This window comes from Vicugna pacos, chromosome 1 (assembly GCF_048564905.1).
Source record: "Vicugna pacos chromosome 1, VicPac4, whole genome shotgun sequence".
Lineage (NCBI taxonomy): Eukaryota > Metazoa > Chordata > Mammalia > Artiodactyla > Camelidae > Vicugna > Vicugna pacos.
The window spans coordinates 123137297-123153148 of NC_132987.1; the positions used below are offsets into that span (position 1 = coordinate 123137297).

At 49.8% G+C, this 15852-nt stretch overlaps 3 protein-coding genes across 4 annotated transcripts in view; 2 read left to right on the forward strand and 1 right to left on the reverse strand.

The window, feature by feature from the left end:
- TSPEAR (thrombospondin type laminin G domain and EAR repeats) overlaps positions 1-15852 on the reverse strand; it is a 124242-nt gene that overhangs the window by 64132 nt on the left and 44258 nt on the right. The window lies entirely within an intron of this gene.
- LOC107033590 (uncharacterized) lies at positions 3654-4720 on the forward strand. Its single transcript, XM_015239814.3, has one exon. It carries the CDS (start codon positions 3657-3659, stop codon positions 4359-4361), a length of 705 nt encoding a protein of 234 aa, XP_015095300.3. The 5' UTR covers positions 3654-3656; the 3' UTR covers positions 4362-4720.
- Positions 12222-14249, forward strand: LOC140685402 (uncharacterized). The gene has a single exon (XM_072970232.1). The coding sequence runs from the start codon at positions 12304-12306 to the stop codon at positions 12922-12924; it is 621 nt and encodes a 206-aa protein (XP_072826333.1). The 5' UTR covers positions 12222-12303; the 3' UTR covers positions 12925-14249.

The window sequence follows — 15852 nt, forward strand, 5'->3', positions numbered from 1 at the left end:
TAAAACCAATGACCTAAGAACAAAGGAAGAAATCGTAGGTACAGGCAACACAAAGAAACATTTGTTTTTAAAAGGTCTGTGCAAGAATTCAAAACGTGGCAGATCTAAAGGAGATAAATAAATATTGACTGAAGAGAGAAACTTTTAAACTGTGAGAAAAAGAGCCATGTTTACGTCAACCCAACTGAAACTTTCAGATGAAGAGAGAAATTTTCCAGGAAAAGATCATCGCTGGAATCAGCGCAGGAAAAGATGAAAAGCTTGAACAGCCTGTGGTCACAGAAGAACTTGAGAAGCTAGGGGAACGCTTTCTGGGGCAGCAAGGACCAGATCCAGACGTTGGTGCAACAGCAAATAGGCCGAAGGAGCCTGATGACTCCGCGCCCACACGGCACGTGGTTCGCAATCGCGTCACTGCGGGTTTGCGTGTAGCGAGGGCGCGGGACAACTCGATGTGCGCACGGAAGAAGGACGTTTGACCGCTCGCTCACACCGCTAACTGGAGGTGGGTCTCAGAGCTGAACGTGGAAGGGAAACTGGAGATCGAGAGGAACGCACAGGGCAATGTCTGCATGACGTAGAGACGGGCAAACACTTTGGAAGCAGGATGTAAAAAACACTAAACACAGAAAAAATAATCAATAAATTGGACTTCATTAAAATTAAGAACAAGTCATCAAAAAACACCATGAACACAACACACCCGTTAGAGTGACTCAGATTTGAAAAGCTAACGATGCCACGTGTCAGCGAGGACGTGGAGGAACTGGACCCACGGGGATCTGCAGGCGGGAGGGTAAAATGGCACAACCCCCCGAAACCGGCCGGCAGCCTCCCAAGCGCGCGCCGCGTGGGCCGGCCGCCCCCGGGCTAGTCATCCAGCGAAGTGGAGCACACGGCCAAAGAGCTTCTCACGACTGTTCAGAGGAGCTGCCTTTCCCTGCTAGCCGTATGAGCCCCAGCAGCTAAATGGATAAACCAGTGGTGCTGTATGTACACAGCGGGCTACTCCTCGGTGCAGAAAGGACCCGCCGCCACTGCGTGGAGCCACATGTGCGTGGATCTCCCTCAGCGTCCTGAGGGGGAGCGCCGCACCGAAAGGGTTCACGCTGCCTAATCCAGTTTACATGAGACGCCAGGAAAGACAAATGCTGTCGAGACACAGAGGGGATCTGGAGTTTCCTGGGTTCGGGGTTGTGAGGGGATGGGACTGACTGTGAAAGAGCACATGGGAACCTTGGGGGCGATGGGAAAGTTCTGTACCTTGCTTCTGGAAGCGGCCTCACAGGGGTACACGTTTCCCAACACTCAGCAAATGGAAACTTTAAATAAGGACGATTTACAGTATGTAACTACACCTCTATAAGGCTGGCTTGTAAAATGGACACCATCGAGGGGATGAAGAACACAGCCCAGGCCTGGATGAGCGATTTATGATGCACCTGTCCCAGTCGAGCCGCAGCTGCGAGGGCGGCTCCTGAGGGCTGGCTGCGCCTCGCCTCTCCCAGCTCCGCGCTCAGCCACACCGCACTGGTGCTGGTGGTGGGAACGTCCACACCACAGAAGCTGGTGTGTGCAACCAGTCAGGGCTTTCTTGTTTTCGTTTTACAGACAGCCAGTTATTAAACAGTTACCAGCAAGCCACTGCATAGATACAACAGACAACTCATGTTCAGAATGTATAATAAATGTCTACAAAAAATAAGAAATATGAATACCTCTGTTAAAAACAAAATGAGCAAATGACTTGCACAGCTACCTCACAAGAAAAGATATCTGAATGTCCAACAAGCGGCTTTACTGCACTGGGGACGCACATGAATGCAACAGCACGATATCCCCACACACTTTCCAAAATGGATACAAATACCTCACTTTATAAAGGATACAGAGATCCGGATTGGAATGCGTAAAACTGACTAGTGGAGATGTGACTTTCTTTAGAAAGTTGTTGGGCAGTACATGCTAAACCAAACATATGCCTTTCATGTGACCCAGCATTTCCACTCCTGGGTATACAATGAAGAGAAATTAGCGAACATATCCACCAAAAGCAAAATGTACAAGAATTTTTATAGCAGCATTATTAACATTAGCCAACATTTGGAAATAATCAAAATCTCTGTCATTGAGAAAGAGAACATTAAGTAATATTTAAACCAATGATTGTATCACAGAAAAAGAATGAACTGCAATGTGGGCAGGCACATGGCCCTTTTTGCTGAGCAAAATAAGGCATAAACTGAAGGGTAGGCAAAACTCATCATTGGGGAGAGAAGGTGGAATTGTGACTCCTCCTTGGGGGAAGTGGGTCAACTGAAAGACCACACAAGGGAACATTTAGAATTCTGGAATGTTCTACAGCCTCAACAAAATATTCAGAGGGAAATTTTTTTCCAATCCAGAAGATTATCCCCAGCTAAACCATCCATCAAGTGTAAGGGCAGGGTAAGGCATTTTTAGTTCTGTGGTGCTCAGAAAAATCTATCTTCCATGAACCTATTTTCAGAAAGCTACTGGAGGGTGTGCTCCACCAAAATAAGGGTGTAAACCCACAAAGAAAAAGACGCATCTTTTGGGAAATAATAGATCCAGGATAGGAGAGAGGTGATGGGAAATCCAAAGACAGGAATGAAGGGAACTCCCTGAATGACACCTGTGCATCTGGCCAAGATCACCCAATAGATATTAGCCCACAAATAAAGAGGGCTCCAGGGCAGATGCTTCCAAAAAACAAATAAAGATGGTAGATCACCTGGTAGGTCTGAGCCTCTTGAGTGAGCTTGGAATGAACCAGTCAGAGAGCTTCAGGGTGATTTATCGATAGGTACACAGAAAAATAAACAAACACAAGATGCAATTGTAACTCTAAGAAATGAAAAACACAGGCAAAAGTGAAACATGTATAAACAGAGAAATAAAATCTGGTTTCACTACATAGACTTGGCTACAGATAAACTCACTTGATTAAAATAATAAAGATTTTGAACATGGATTTAACCAAATATTGGGGTATCACTGCCTTCTAAGGATGGGAAGAGGGAACCTTCTCTTTGGGCTGCTGGAAAACAAGAGAAAAGCTTTCTTCTACAGTAGGAAATCAAATCATACCTAAAACTAAAACTCAAAACTAACGCAACATGCATGCTACTTAGTAATTACGAGATAAATAGGAGAACTAAGAACAGTGTCTGGAATGGACACTGGAAGAAACGCATGCAGGGAGGAGCTGGGGACACCCTGCCAGAGCCTCCACTGGAGCAGGGATGCGGGCACTCCTTTGGGCCAAGACACCCATTGCTCAGGGCAGGAGGGACTGAGATGCCTGTGGAGCACCTGCAGGGACAAAACACCCTGAGACTGGAATTCACATCAAAGATGAACAAGCAAACAGATGGAAGGAAGAGCCGAGATTTTACACCCAACTCATCAGCCATTCAACCACCAGAGTCTGCATCTCAGCACTGCTTTCAAGACACAAACAAACCTCCAGGCACCAGCCATGAGAAGCCTAGAGGACAGTGTTACAAACATCTCACAGTAAGTAAACGAGGAAGCATTGTTGTGGAAGGTGCTCTGAGCAATAATAAGGAAGGGGAAGAGCTGTTGAGAATCAGGTGAGGCCCAGCTCCTCCGGGAGGGGTATAAAAGCCCGCATGCCCAGAGCACCTCACCCACCCACTCACCACTCACAGCCCCGTCCAGCTCACCTCCCGGCACAAAGCCCCACCATGGCTGACGCCTGCTGCTCCAGGACTTATGTTATCTCTGCATCCACCCTGTCTGTCTGTTCCAGTGACCCGAACTGTGGCAGCCGCGTCTGCTCACCCACTGCCTGCACTGGCTTCTCCCGGCAGGTGGACGATTGCCAGGAGAGCTACTGCGAGCCCCCCTGCTGCACCCCGGGCCCCTGCCTGAGCCTCCTCTGCGCCCCAGCAAGCTGTGAGCCCTGCCCCTGCCCATCAGCCTGCACCAGCTCCTGCACGGCCTTGTGCAGCCCGCAGTCTAGCTGCCAGCCCTCCTGCTGCACCTCCTCCCCCTGCCAGCAGGACTGCTGTGCGCCCCTCTGCTGCAGGCCCGTGTGCTGCAGGCCCGTGTGCTGCACACCTGTCTGCTGCAGGCCTGTCTGCTGCAGGCCCGTGTGCTTCAGGCCCGTGTGCTGTGAGCCCACCCCCTGCCCCTCGTCCTGCTGCAGACCCTCCTCCTCCGTGTCCCTGCTCTGCCGCCCCGTGTGCAGACCCGCCTGCTGTGCCCCTGCCCCCTCCTGCCAGCCCAGCTGTTGCCGCCCGGCCTCCTGCGTGTCCCTGCTCTGCCACCCCAGGTGCTCCCGCTCGGCCTGCTGTGTCCCCGACTCGGCCTAGAAGTCCTGCTGCTGACCGGGCCCGTCCCCTGAGGGCCAGCCGGGCTCCAGGGATCCCCCTCCCCGCCAGTGCCTTGGAGCTCCTGACCTCCTGGCGTCCTCAGCCCATCCTACCCAGGTCTTGCTCAGCACAGAGGAAAGACCAGCTCCCACCTCCCCCAGCCCAGACCTGGGGGCCAACAGGGTCACAGAACCCCCTTCTTGACCGTGGCCCACAGGAGCCCGGGCTGCTCCACACCTGCTTCCTCGCTCTGGACCATGGCCCTCGCTGGTCACGCTGGGCCCTGCCTGACCCGGGTCCCACCCCGGGCAGTGTTACTCTCCGTGTCTGAGCTCAAATAAAAACTCTGCTCCCCTCACTAGTTCTTCATGCTGATGGGGTGGGGGTGCGGGAGTGAGGCCTGAGTGCCCTTTATGTCACCAGCCTTGGGGGACTTGGGTGCTGCTTGCACACGACCCCTGGAAGCTCCTGTCCACCTCTTTGTTCTGCCATCTGGCCGTCACTCCAGGGCCTGCAGGGCTCCAGAAGGCTGTTCTCGGGCAAGTCCTGTGGGCACCTACTGGGCTCAGATCAAACCCCCGTGTACTGCCCGTGGTGGAGGCAGCTCCTTCCCGGGGCACAGGTGCGGCTGTGCCGGGGGACACCTGGCCAGGACCCAGCAGTGCTGGGGTGGGGACCAGGGGAGACCTCAGCAATTGGCTTGCCCCACGTCCAGACAGTCCTTGCAGATGGCCGGGCATCCTGGACTCCCGCACACATTCACCAACACTGAGGTGCCTGGTCCTCCAGCATGTGCCAGCTGCGGGGGGCCAAAGGCAGAGGAGATGCAGCCCCCGGCCTCCCCTGCTGGGCTGGGCTGGTGGAGAGCAGGTGGGAAAGGGCGACCCCAGGCGGCAGGGTGGACAAAGCCGAGAAGGGTGTGGGAACATGTTCAGACAGGAGACACGGGAACACAGCTGCTCGATGTAGCCAGATGCAGTGTGACACACTCTGACCAAATCCGAGAGCAGATCCTGGAACTGGGACTGCTGAGCAGAGGGTGCAGCCCGTGGGAATGTGCCGATCGCCACAGCACCCACAAGAGGTTCTGGTCTCCTTAACAGCAGTGTAAGTTCACAACAGAGGGGCACACGGTTTTCTATCTTTGACAATTTGATAAACAAAAATCTCATCCCGGTTTCTTTTGCCTAGGCACAGAGCATCCCAAAGTGTGGAGCCACCAGTACGGAGTTACTTACCCCAGTGAACAAGCATTCCAGGTCTCCTTTATGACTATCACGAACACCGCCGCTGCGAGGGTCCTCACCACGCACCTGTGTGCACTAGTGTACGTTCTCACGGCGCCTAAATTTCTAGACATGGGATTTCCAGGCCAGAATATTTACCAATTTTAAATTCTGGAGGATACTGATAAATGCCCTCAAAAGGACTTTTCAAAATTGTGCCTGCTAAGAATGATGTCAGGAAAGCGAGGGAACAGGGAGCTCTAAGGGGCCACCCCGCTCCCCACAGAAACACTGAAGAAACTGGCGAGGCTCCTGCAGTCAACCTCATCTGAACTCTGGACATGGTCAGAGGTTGACAACAGCCAAGAGGATGCCTCATCCAGAAAAGAGCAAGTGCATCCCGGTACGAGCCAGTGCGGCAGGAGCTCTGCGGCATTTCGGTGATGCTCGCCCCCACCCCATCCCCCCACCCTGGTCCCCAGCTCAGTAGCAGTCTTGAAGATGGCAGCCTGTGTCCGGGTGAGGTTCCTGGAGCTGGAGGGAACAGAGTGGACCTTGTTCTGAAAGAAGTGTGGTTGTCCTGACCTGCTGGTGGCTTCTAGAAGGATTCACACTAAGGGCTTGTCTTCATTTCTTGTAAGTCAGAACTCTCTGAAGGCAGAGAGGCAAATACACGGAGAATGTTTGTCAAATCCACCAGTCATTGCTCCTCAGAAAGATATCAGTTGTGGCCAACAGAAGACACAATGCTGGGACGTGAGATGCTTTGAGGAGCAGGGCTTTCAAATCTTCCACAGATTCCTGGGCGTCTAGGAGACCTCGTGCATACTCATGAGGGGGCATGTGCTCCAGAAGGATCTGAGAAGTCCCTATGCACTCACCTCCGGCTCCACTTCCAGGTCTGAGCCAGCAGGAAGTGGAGGTGAAGGCAGAGTTGGAAAGTGCTTAGCTGAGGGTTGAAGGCGTTCCCTCACACACACACAGCCCAGCGACAAAGACCGGAAAAAATGCTTTTTGGCTCCAGTGTTTAAGGAACTCTGTCAGATCACTATCTGAGCGCTAAGCTAATGCAATAGTGACCACACATGACAAAGACTACAGTCATTACAAAACTAGTTTAGAAGAATCGTCGAATAAAACAACAACAACAACATGCCACAACAATCAGCAACAACAAGCTACAGGGAAGGGGGAAAACCGGATGTCCAAAGTCGCCACACTCTCTCAGTGCACTTGAATAATTAAAGGGAACCACAGGAAAAGAACTATGGGAAACTGAGAGAATGATGTCTCACCAAATAAAGAATATCAACAAAGAGAGAAAAATTTTGTTTTTTAAAAAAAGGAACAAAAAGAATGTCTGGAGCTGAAAACTTCAGTGGAGGGGCTCAACAGCACATTTGAGGAGTCAGGAGAAAGATAGTACATGTGAAGATAGGTCAGTTGAAAGACTCCAGTCTGACATTGTATCAGAAAGAATAAAACACCGAGCAATAAACCTACCTAAGGAGGTAACTGTATTGTGGAAACTATAAGACACCGATGAGAGAAAATGAAGACAACACAAGCAGATGGGAGACACACGGCACTCTTGAATTGGAAGGCTCAGTACTGTTAAAATGGCCGTACTTCCCACGGCAACCTACAGAGTCAATGCAATCCCTACCAAGTTGCCAATGACATTTTTCACAGGACTAGAATAAAAATTTTTTGATCTGTATGGAAGCACAAAAGACCCCAAATAGCAAAATCAATCTTAAGAAAGAAGAATGGAGCCCGAGGCATCATGCCCACTGACCTCAGACTACACTACAAAGCTACAGCAATCAAAGCAGTATGGTACTGGCATAAAAACAGACACACAGATCAATGGACCAGGATAGAAAGTCCAGAAAGAAACTCACGCATTTATGGTGAATTGATCTATGACAAAGGAAGCAAGAATATACAATGAAGAAAAGGCAGTTCCTTCAGTAAGTGGTGTTAGGAAAACTGGACAGCTACATGTAAAATAATGAAATTAAAACATTCTCTAACACCCTGGACAAAATAAACACAAAATGGACTAAAGACCTAAATGTAAGACCAGACGCTATACAACTCCTAGAGGAAAACATAGGCAGAACACTCTTTGACATAAATTTCAGCAATATTTTTTTCAAACCAGCTCTTAGAGTAATAGAAATAAAAGCAAAAATAAACAAATGGGATCTAATTAAACTTAAAAGGTTTTGCACAGCAAAGGAAACCATAAACAAAACAAAAAGATAACCTACAGAATGGGAGAAAATATTTGTGAATGACATGACACACAAGGGACTAATTTTCAAAATATACAAACAGCTCATACACCTTAATATTAAAAAAAACCCAATCAAAAAATGGACAGCAGACCTAAACAGACATTTCTCTAAAGAAGACATCCAGACGGCCAACAAGCACATGAAAAGATGCTCAAAACTGCTAATCATCAGGAAAATGCAAATCAAAACCACAATGAGATTTTACCTCACACCTGTCAGAATGGCTGTCATCAAAAAGAACACAAATAATAAATGTTGGCTAGGATGTGGAGAAAAGGGAGCCCTTGTACACTGTTGGTGGGAATGTAAATTGGTGCAGCCACTATGGAAAAGTATGGAGGTTTCTCAAGAAACTAAAATAGAACTACCATATGACCCAGTAATTCCATTCCTGCGTATACACCTAAAAATAATGAAAGCAGTAATTTTAAAAGATGCATGCATCCCAAGGTTCATAGCAGCGTTCTTTACAATTGCCAAATTATGGAAGCAACCTAAGTGCCCATCAACAGATGACTGGATAAAGAAGACGTAGTATATGTACATACAATGGAATGCTACTGAGCCATAAAAAATAACAAAACTTTGCCATTTGCAACAATATGGATGGACCTGGAGGGTATTATGCTAAGTGAAATAAGTCAGACAGAGAAAGACAAATACTGTATGATACCGCTTATACGTGGAATCTAAAAAATGCAAAACACTCGTGACTATAACAAAAAAGAAGCAAACTCACAGATATAGAGAATAAACTAGCGGTTCCCAGTGGGGAGAGGGACGGGGTTCAGGCAATATAGGGGCAAGGAATTAAAAGGTACAAACTATTACATATAAAATAAGTTCCAAGGATATACTGTATGACACAGGGAACATAGCCAATACTTTATAATAACTGTAAATGGAGTATAACCTTTAAAATTGTGAATTACTATACTGTACACCTGTATTGTACACCATACTTGAAAGAAAATAAATAAAAAGGACTAAATAGACATAAAACAACTAACAAGATTAAATCAGTAATTGAACATTTCCCCAAAAAGAAAAGCCCAGGATAAAATGGTTCAATGCTGAATTCTACTAAACATTTATAGAATAATCAACACCAATCCCTTTTTTAAAACCTGCTTTGTCCAGCTATTTTATTTTTAACTTTTATTTATTTTTTTCATTTTTTGAGGGGGGAGGTCATTGGCTTTATTCATTTTTTTAACAGAGGTACTGGGGATTGAACCCAGGACCTCAGGCACATGGGGCATGCACTCTACCACTGAGCTATGCTCTCATCCCCAGCGCTAATCTTCCTTAAACTTCCCCCACAGCAGAAGATGAGGGAACACTTTCTCATTCTATGAGGTCAGTATCATTTTGGTATCAGGATACCAAAACCAGACAAAGACAAAAAAAGAAAACCTCAGACTGAAATTTCTTATAGATAAAAAATCACCAACAAAATATAATCATACAAAATCCAGCAGCATATTAAAAGGATTATACACCACAACCAAGTGGGATTTATCCAAAGAATGCAAAAGTGATTGAATGTATGAAAACCAGTCAACGTAATGCACCACATAAATAAAATGAAGGAAAAAAACCACACGATTATCTCAACTGATAACAGGAAAAGAATTTCACAAAAGCCAACACTCTTTCACGATAAAAATACTCGATAAACTAGGAATAGAAGGAACTTCCTCAACATCGTAGCGAGCAAAAGGAAAACCCACAGCAAACGTCATGCACAGCGGTGAGACGGAAAACGTCCCCCTCTCCAATCAGGAACAAGGCAAGGAGTCCCCCCTCCAATCAGGAACAAGGCAAGGGGTCCCCCCTCCAATCAGGAACAAGGCAAGGGGTCCCCCCTCCAATCAGGAACAAGGCAAGGGGTCCCCCCTCCAATCAGGAACAAGGCAAGGATGCCCACTTTCACCACTTCTGTTCAACGCTGTCCTGGAAGTTCTAGCAAGAATCACATGCAAAAGAATAAAGTTGAACCCTGTCTCACACCATACGCAAAAATTAACTCCAAGTACATCAAAACCTTTATTATAAGACCTAAAACTACAACTCTTAGAAGAAAACATAGGGGTAAATCTGCATAACCCTAGATTTTGCAACAGTTTCTTAGATACGACGCCAAAAACACAAGCCACGTGGGAAAAACAGATCAATTTGACTTCACCAAAATTAGGAAATTTTGTAATTGAAGGATACTGTCAAGGAAGTGAAAAGGCAACCCACAGAATGGAAGACGTTATTACCAAATCATACTCCTGATAAAGCGCTAGTATTCGGAAAGCATAAAGAAATCCTAAAATCTGACAGCAATTAAAAATGGGCAAAGCACCTTGACAGACATTTCCTCAGAGAAGATATACGAACAGCCAAGAAGCACATGAAAGGGAGAACAAAATCATTGGCATTCCAGAAATACAGATCAAAACCAAAAGGAGATGGCCCTCATTAGGGTGGCTATCGGCGAGAGGAAGAAATAAAGGAAAAGTGTGAGCAAGTGTGTGGAAGTTGGAATCCTTGTTTATTGCTGGTGGGAACGCAAAACGGTGCAGCTCCCGTGGAAAACTGTCTGGCAGTTCCTCGAAACGTTAAACATAGGGTTATCATCTGACCCAGCAATTCCCCCCCTAGGTATACACCCAAGAGAATTAAAAAAAGGTGTTCAAACAAAAACTTGTACCAAATGTTCACAGCAGCTCTATTCACATTAGCCAAAAGGTGGAAATGACCCAAATGTTCATCAACTGATGAATGGATAAATAAAATGTGGTATCTCTTGTTTGATGGACAATTAGCCCTAAAAAGGAATGAAGCACTGATCCATGCTCCAATGTCGATGAACCTTGGAAACATCCTGCTGAGCGAAAGGAGTCAGACACAAAATCCTACAGATTGTATGAATCTCCAGCTTCATGAAATGTGCAAAATAGGCAACCTGTAGAGACAGAAAGCACATTACTGATTGAAGGCGGCTGGGAGGGACTCTTAATAGCACAGGATTTCCTTTTTTTTTTTTTTTTTTTTTGGAGGCACTGGGGTTTGAACCCAGGACCTCCTGCATGCTAAGCATGTGCTCTCCCACTGAGCTATTTCCCTCCCTCAAGGATTTCCTTTTAAAGTAATGAGAATGTTCTGGATGGTGGGCATGGCTGTGCATGTGACTGTACTAAATGCCACTGAATTCTACACTTCAAAATGGACAAAATCATAAACTTTGTATTATTTGTTATCACAATTTTTAAAAATTACGTCAGCTAAGGGGCTTCTAAGGGTGAGGCCCTCATGGCCAGTGGTACTGGAAGTTATCTGCTTTGTAAATCTTGGATGATCTTACAGGTGAGACATTTATGTTTTAATATGGGAAACTATTTATTGAGATCAAGTAGCTTTTCATATGATTATTGGAAATTTGAATATTTTAAATTTTGTTTGATTCTTTTATATCTTTATTGTTCTAGTTTAAGGTCTTTAAAATTTTCATATCAACCTTTTATCTATTGCACAAATTGCAAACATTTCCTGGCAGTTCAGTATCCTCAATTTGTCCATGAAAAAGATTCCCTGTGGGTTTTGATGGAAATTACATCAATGATGGGTCTTCCTTCAGCTTCATACCACCCGGACCCTCTCTTGTCTCCGGTTGAAAGCATGACACAGGACCTGCCTCTCTCAGGCAACTGACCATGGCTCTGCGGGACGTGGCTTAGGACTCAAATTTCAGTCCCTGAATCTGGTTCTCCTAATGAACCAGGGAGCTCTGACTTCGATAGAAAGTTCCATTTCCTTCTTCAGGAAGGGAAGGTCCTCTCCTGTCCTCAGGCCTCATCCGTCTTGCTCACATGGGTACCACGGAAGCTCACAGAGCCCACCAGGAGGGGCCTGTCCGCACGTTGCCTTTTCCCCTAATAGACACACCACCCACTTCTCCCCAGTCGCAGGCCAGGCCAGCTGTCCCAGATGAGGCTCTAAACAAAAAATGCGGACCAACAGAGCACATGTCACCATGGGCCAGGAGCTGTCTCTCCAGCCCTGGAGAGGGCCCCTTGCACATGACCCACCAGGGGAAGCCACGGGGTCAGCCACGGGGAGGCTGCACGTTTCTGCCAGGTGTCCAGCGGGGCCGGACTCAGGCCAGGATTCGGTGCCCTGCCAGCATCATCAGTGTCAGGAGTTGAGCAAGGACATCTCATGACAGTGGAACCAGCTGAATGAGAGTCCTCACCAGAGAACACATCAAACAGGAAGTGAGGGCGTGGGGCCTCCTTCAGGGACAACAAACACACCTGGAGGGTATAAAGGCTGACAGCAGGAGCACCTCACACACACACACACTCACTCAGACACACACACTCACTCACACACTCACCCTCCTCCAGCCCCACCGCCCCCACCATGGCCGCGCCCGCCCTGTCCACCTGCTCCGGCGACCTGAGCTACGGCAGCCGGGTCTGCCTGGCCGGTCCCTGTGACTCCTGCACCGGCTCCTCCTGGCAGGTGGACGACTGCCCAGAGAGCTGCTGTGAGCCCCCCTGCTGTGCTCCAGCCCCGTGCCTGAGCCTCCTCTGCGCCCCAGTGAGCTGTGAGCCCTGCCCCTGCCCATCAGCCTGCACCAGCTCCTGCACGGCCTTGTGCTGCCCGCAGCCTAGCTGCCAGCCCTCCTGCTGCACCTCCTCCCCCTGCCAGCAGGACTGCTGTGAGCCCGTGTGCTGCAGGCCCGTGTGCTGCAGGCCCGTGTGCTGCACACCTGTCTGCTGCAGGCCCGTGTGCTGCAGGCCTGTCTGCTGCAGGCCCGTGTGCTGCAGGCCCGTGTGCTGTGAGCCCACCCCCTGCCCCTCGTTCTGCTGCAGACCCTCCTCCTCCGTGTCCCTGCTCTGCCGCCCCGTGTGCAGACCCGCCTGCTGTGCCCCCGCCCCCTCCTGCCAGCCCAGCTGCTGCCGCCCGGCCTCCTGCGTGTCCCTGCTCTGCCACCCCAGGTGCTCCCGCTCGGCCTGCTGTGTCCCCGACTCGGCCTAGAAGTCCGGCTGCTGACCCTTCCTGCTTTTATCCAGGGTCCTTTCCCTAGCAGGAGGCCACCCTCCCAGCCAGCTGCACCCTCTCTCGCTTTACCAACCACAGGGAACAGAATATGAGCCCCTCCTCCTGGCCCTGCCCCTCATCTCAAGGACTCGAGCTGCTCACCAAGTCCCTTCTGATGCTGGTCCCTTGGGTGCCCCAGGAGACGCACTGCACCCCCTGAACCCTAGGGTGCTGTCCTCACCGCAGCAGGCCTGTTCCCACCCCAGGACGTGACATCACCTCTGAGTCCTAATAAAGCCACCTCCATCTCAACGACCTGTTCTGTCTGTGGATTCACGGTGGCAGGGTGAATGGGACGCCTGGTGCTGGCCTCTGTGACCCCCACAGGCCAGGCCCACTCTGAGGCCTGTAGCCCCCTGAGCTCCAGCACGCAGCCCTGGGGTCCATCTCAAGAAAACTGCCTCTGGACCCATGGCCAGGGGTCGTGGGACAATGGTGGACCTCCGTTCGCTGCAGTCCAGACAGCGGCCTGCCTCGCTCCTCCCTGAAGCAGACCCCGCAGGACAGGCAGCAGGGGCTGCCCCCAGGGCCAGAGACCAAGCTGACTCAGCCTTGTCCACCCTCCTGGCGGCCAAGCCAGGTCCTTACAAAGGGACAAAGTGAGGGTCCCAAGGACAGAGATGTTGCTTGCCTGCTGCGGTCCTAGCGTGTCTGCAGGGGCCCCAGCCTTCATCCTGGGGCTTGAATAAGGAAATGTTCACATCCTGAGACGTAAGGGGGTCATTCTGGCTTGTGCGTGGGCGCCCTTGAACTTGATGCTGACTGAAACAGCGTCTGCGGCCCGTCAAACACGCACCGTCCATCGGCTTTAATTATTACAGAAAAGGGCACATTGACCAGGAGTAACGAAGGTCCGTGTTGAAAACGCAGATGAAGCGCCCCTCCCCGGGCGCCGGTGCCGGGCCTCCTTCGACGGTAAGACCCCGCCCAGGTGCTGAGGCCATGCCGTCTGTGCCTATGAGACCTTGAACACATGGATCCCTGACTTGTATAAAGTTCTTTCTTTTGACAAGATACAAAACTCTGCCGAGGGGGAGGATGGAGCTCAGTGGTAGAGCGTGTGCTCAGCATGCACAAGGTCCTGGGTTCAGTACCCGGTCCCTCCATTAAAAAATAAACAAACAAACAAATATATATGTATATATATTTTAAACTGTGCTGAAAAGCCTGCTTCTCCAGAGCAGTTTCTTGGAGGAGTCTGGGAAGCAGACTTCTGGGCTAGTCCTCAAGTTGGCTCAAATAAAACTCTTTTCTATTCTTACTATATTGATTATTTATTGCTCATTTCTGTCAGGACTCTCAAGTGTCTCCGTGCGCTGGAGGCGACGCTGACACTGCGGGTCTGAGCCCTCCTCCCCGTGGCCTCAGCCACCGCAGGGTCGGACAGCAACGACTCACTCCCTAGACCCTGCACTCGGCCCGGCTGCCTGCGCACTGTCAGCGGCGCGGCCGGGCCCCGAGAGCGCGGCTCCCTGGGACTCCGTCCCCGCCACCTTGGCCAGCACCCCGTTGGATGCTTCCCTCTGCTTCGCCAGGACTGCAGTCCCAGGACAGCCACTTTGGAAAACAGTTTCTCAAAACTTTAGACTTAGAATATGACCCTGCAAGTCCACTTCTGGGCATCTACCCAGAAGAACTGAAAACAGGTGTGCCAGCAAAAACGTGCGCATCAGCGTTCAAGCAGTTCTGCTCACAATAATCCAAAAGTGGAAGCAACCCACAGGCCCATCGGCTGAAGGTGGATAAAAATGTGCCCCGCCGCTCAGTGGAGTATCACTCAGCCACGGAAAGCAGGGAAGCACCGATCACGCTGCAGCCGGCAGAGCCTCGAGAATGTGGCACCAAATGACACAAATGCACTTGTTCACAAGACACAGACTCACAGACACAGAAAACAAACTTATGGTTCCCGGGGGGAACGGGGTGGGTGGAGGGATAAATTGGGAGATCGGGATTTGCAGACACCAACTACTACATATAAAACAGATACACAACAAGGTCTTACTGGACAGCCCAGGGAACTACATTCACTACCTTGTAACAGCCTGTAATGAAAAAGAGCGTGAAAAGGAATATACATACGTACGTTTGACTGACTCACTCCACTGTGCACCAGAAATTAACACAAACTGTAAACTGACCACACTGCAGTCAGAGAAAAGAAACAGAAAAAGGAAAATTCTTCAGGAAAAAGGTGATGTTCAGCGAGGGAAGCCAGACCCCAAAGGCCACGTGGTGTGTGATTCCACTGACAGGAAACGCCCAGAAAGGGCCACTCCAGGGACAGCCCCTCGGAGCCAGGGGACGGGCGAGGGGAGGACGGGAGCCACTGCTGATGGCTTTGGGGGGATGGGTGGTGAAAATGTTCCGAAGGTAAATGACGGTGACGGTTGATGGCCGCACAGCTCCCAATACGGCGACACCCGTAAATTGTGTGCTTTAGTGGGTGGACTTTACAGCATGTGAATTGTATCTCCGTAAATCTGCTAAAAGCAAAACATTCCATTCCATCCCCGGTTCTGATGGATTCCGAGGCTTTTGTCTCCCCTGCATCCGAGTGGAAATCAGTGACTCCGGGGCAGTGAGGGGAGCCCCAGGAGGCCAGCCGTGGCCCGAGTTCCTGAGGCGTTTCCGGGAATGACAGGGCAGAACCCTCAGGCTGACTTAAAAATCAACAGAAAGAAGGAGGTGGTGACAGGACTGTGAAAGATTTTCCCAGGGGACCCGGAGCCACCCCAAAGTGGGTGTCGGCAGGGGCTGCACATGAGGTCAGGCTGTGTGTCACCCTGGGTCCTCAACTCCTGGATTCAAGCTGTGAGGGACACCGCCCCGGGCACCCAGCTGACTCCCAGGGGACACAGGAGA

Bases quoted from the DNA above. Each gene is read 5' to 3' on its own strand.
- LOC107033590 (XM_015239814.3), top strand. From the start codon at position 3,657: ATGCCCAGAGCACCTCACCCACCCACTCACCACTCACAGCCCCGTCCA.
- LOC140685402 (XM_072970232.1), top strand. From the start codon at position 12,304: ATGGCCGCGCCCGCCCTGTCCACCTGCTCCGGCGACCTGAGCTACGGC.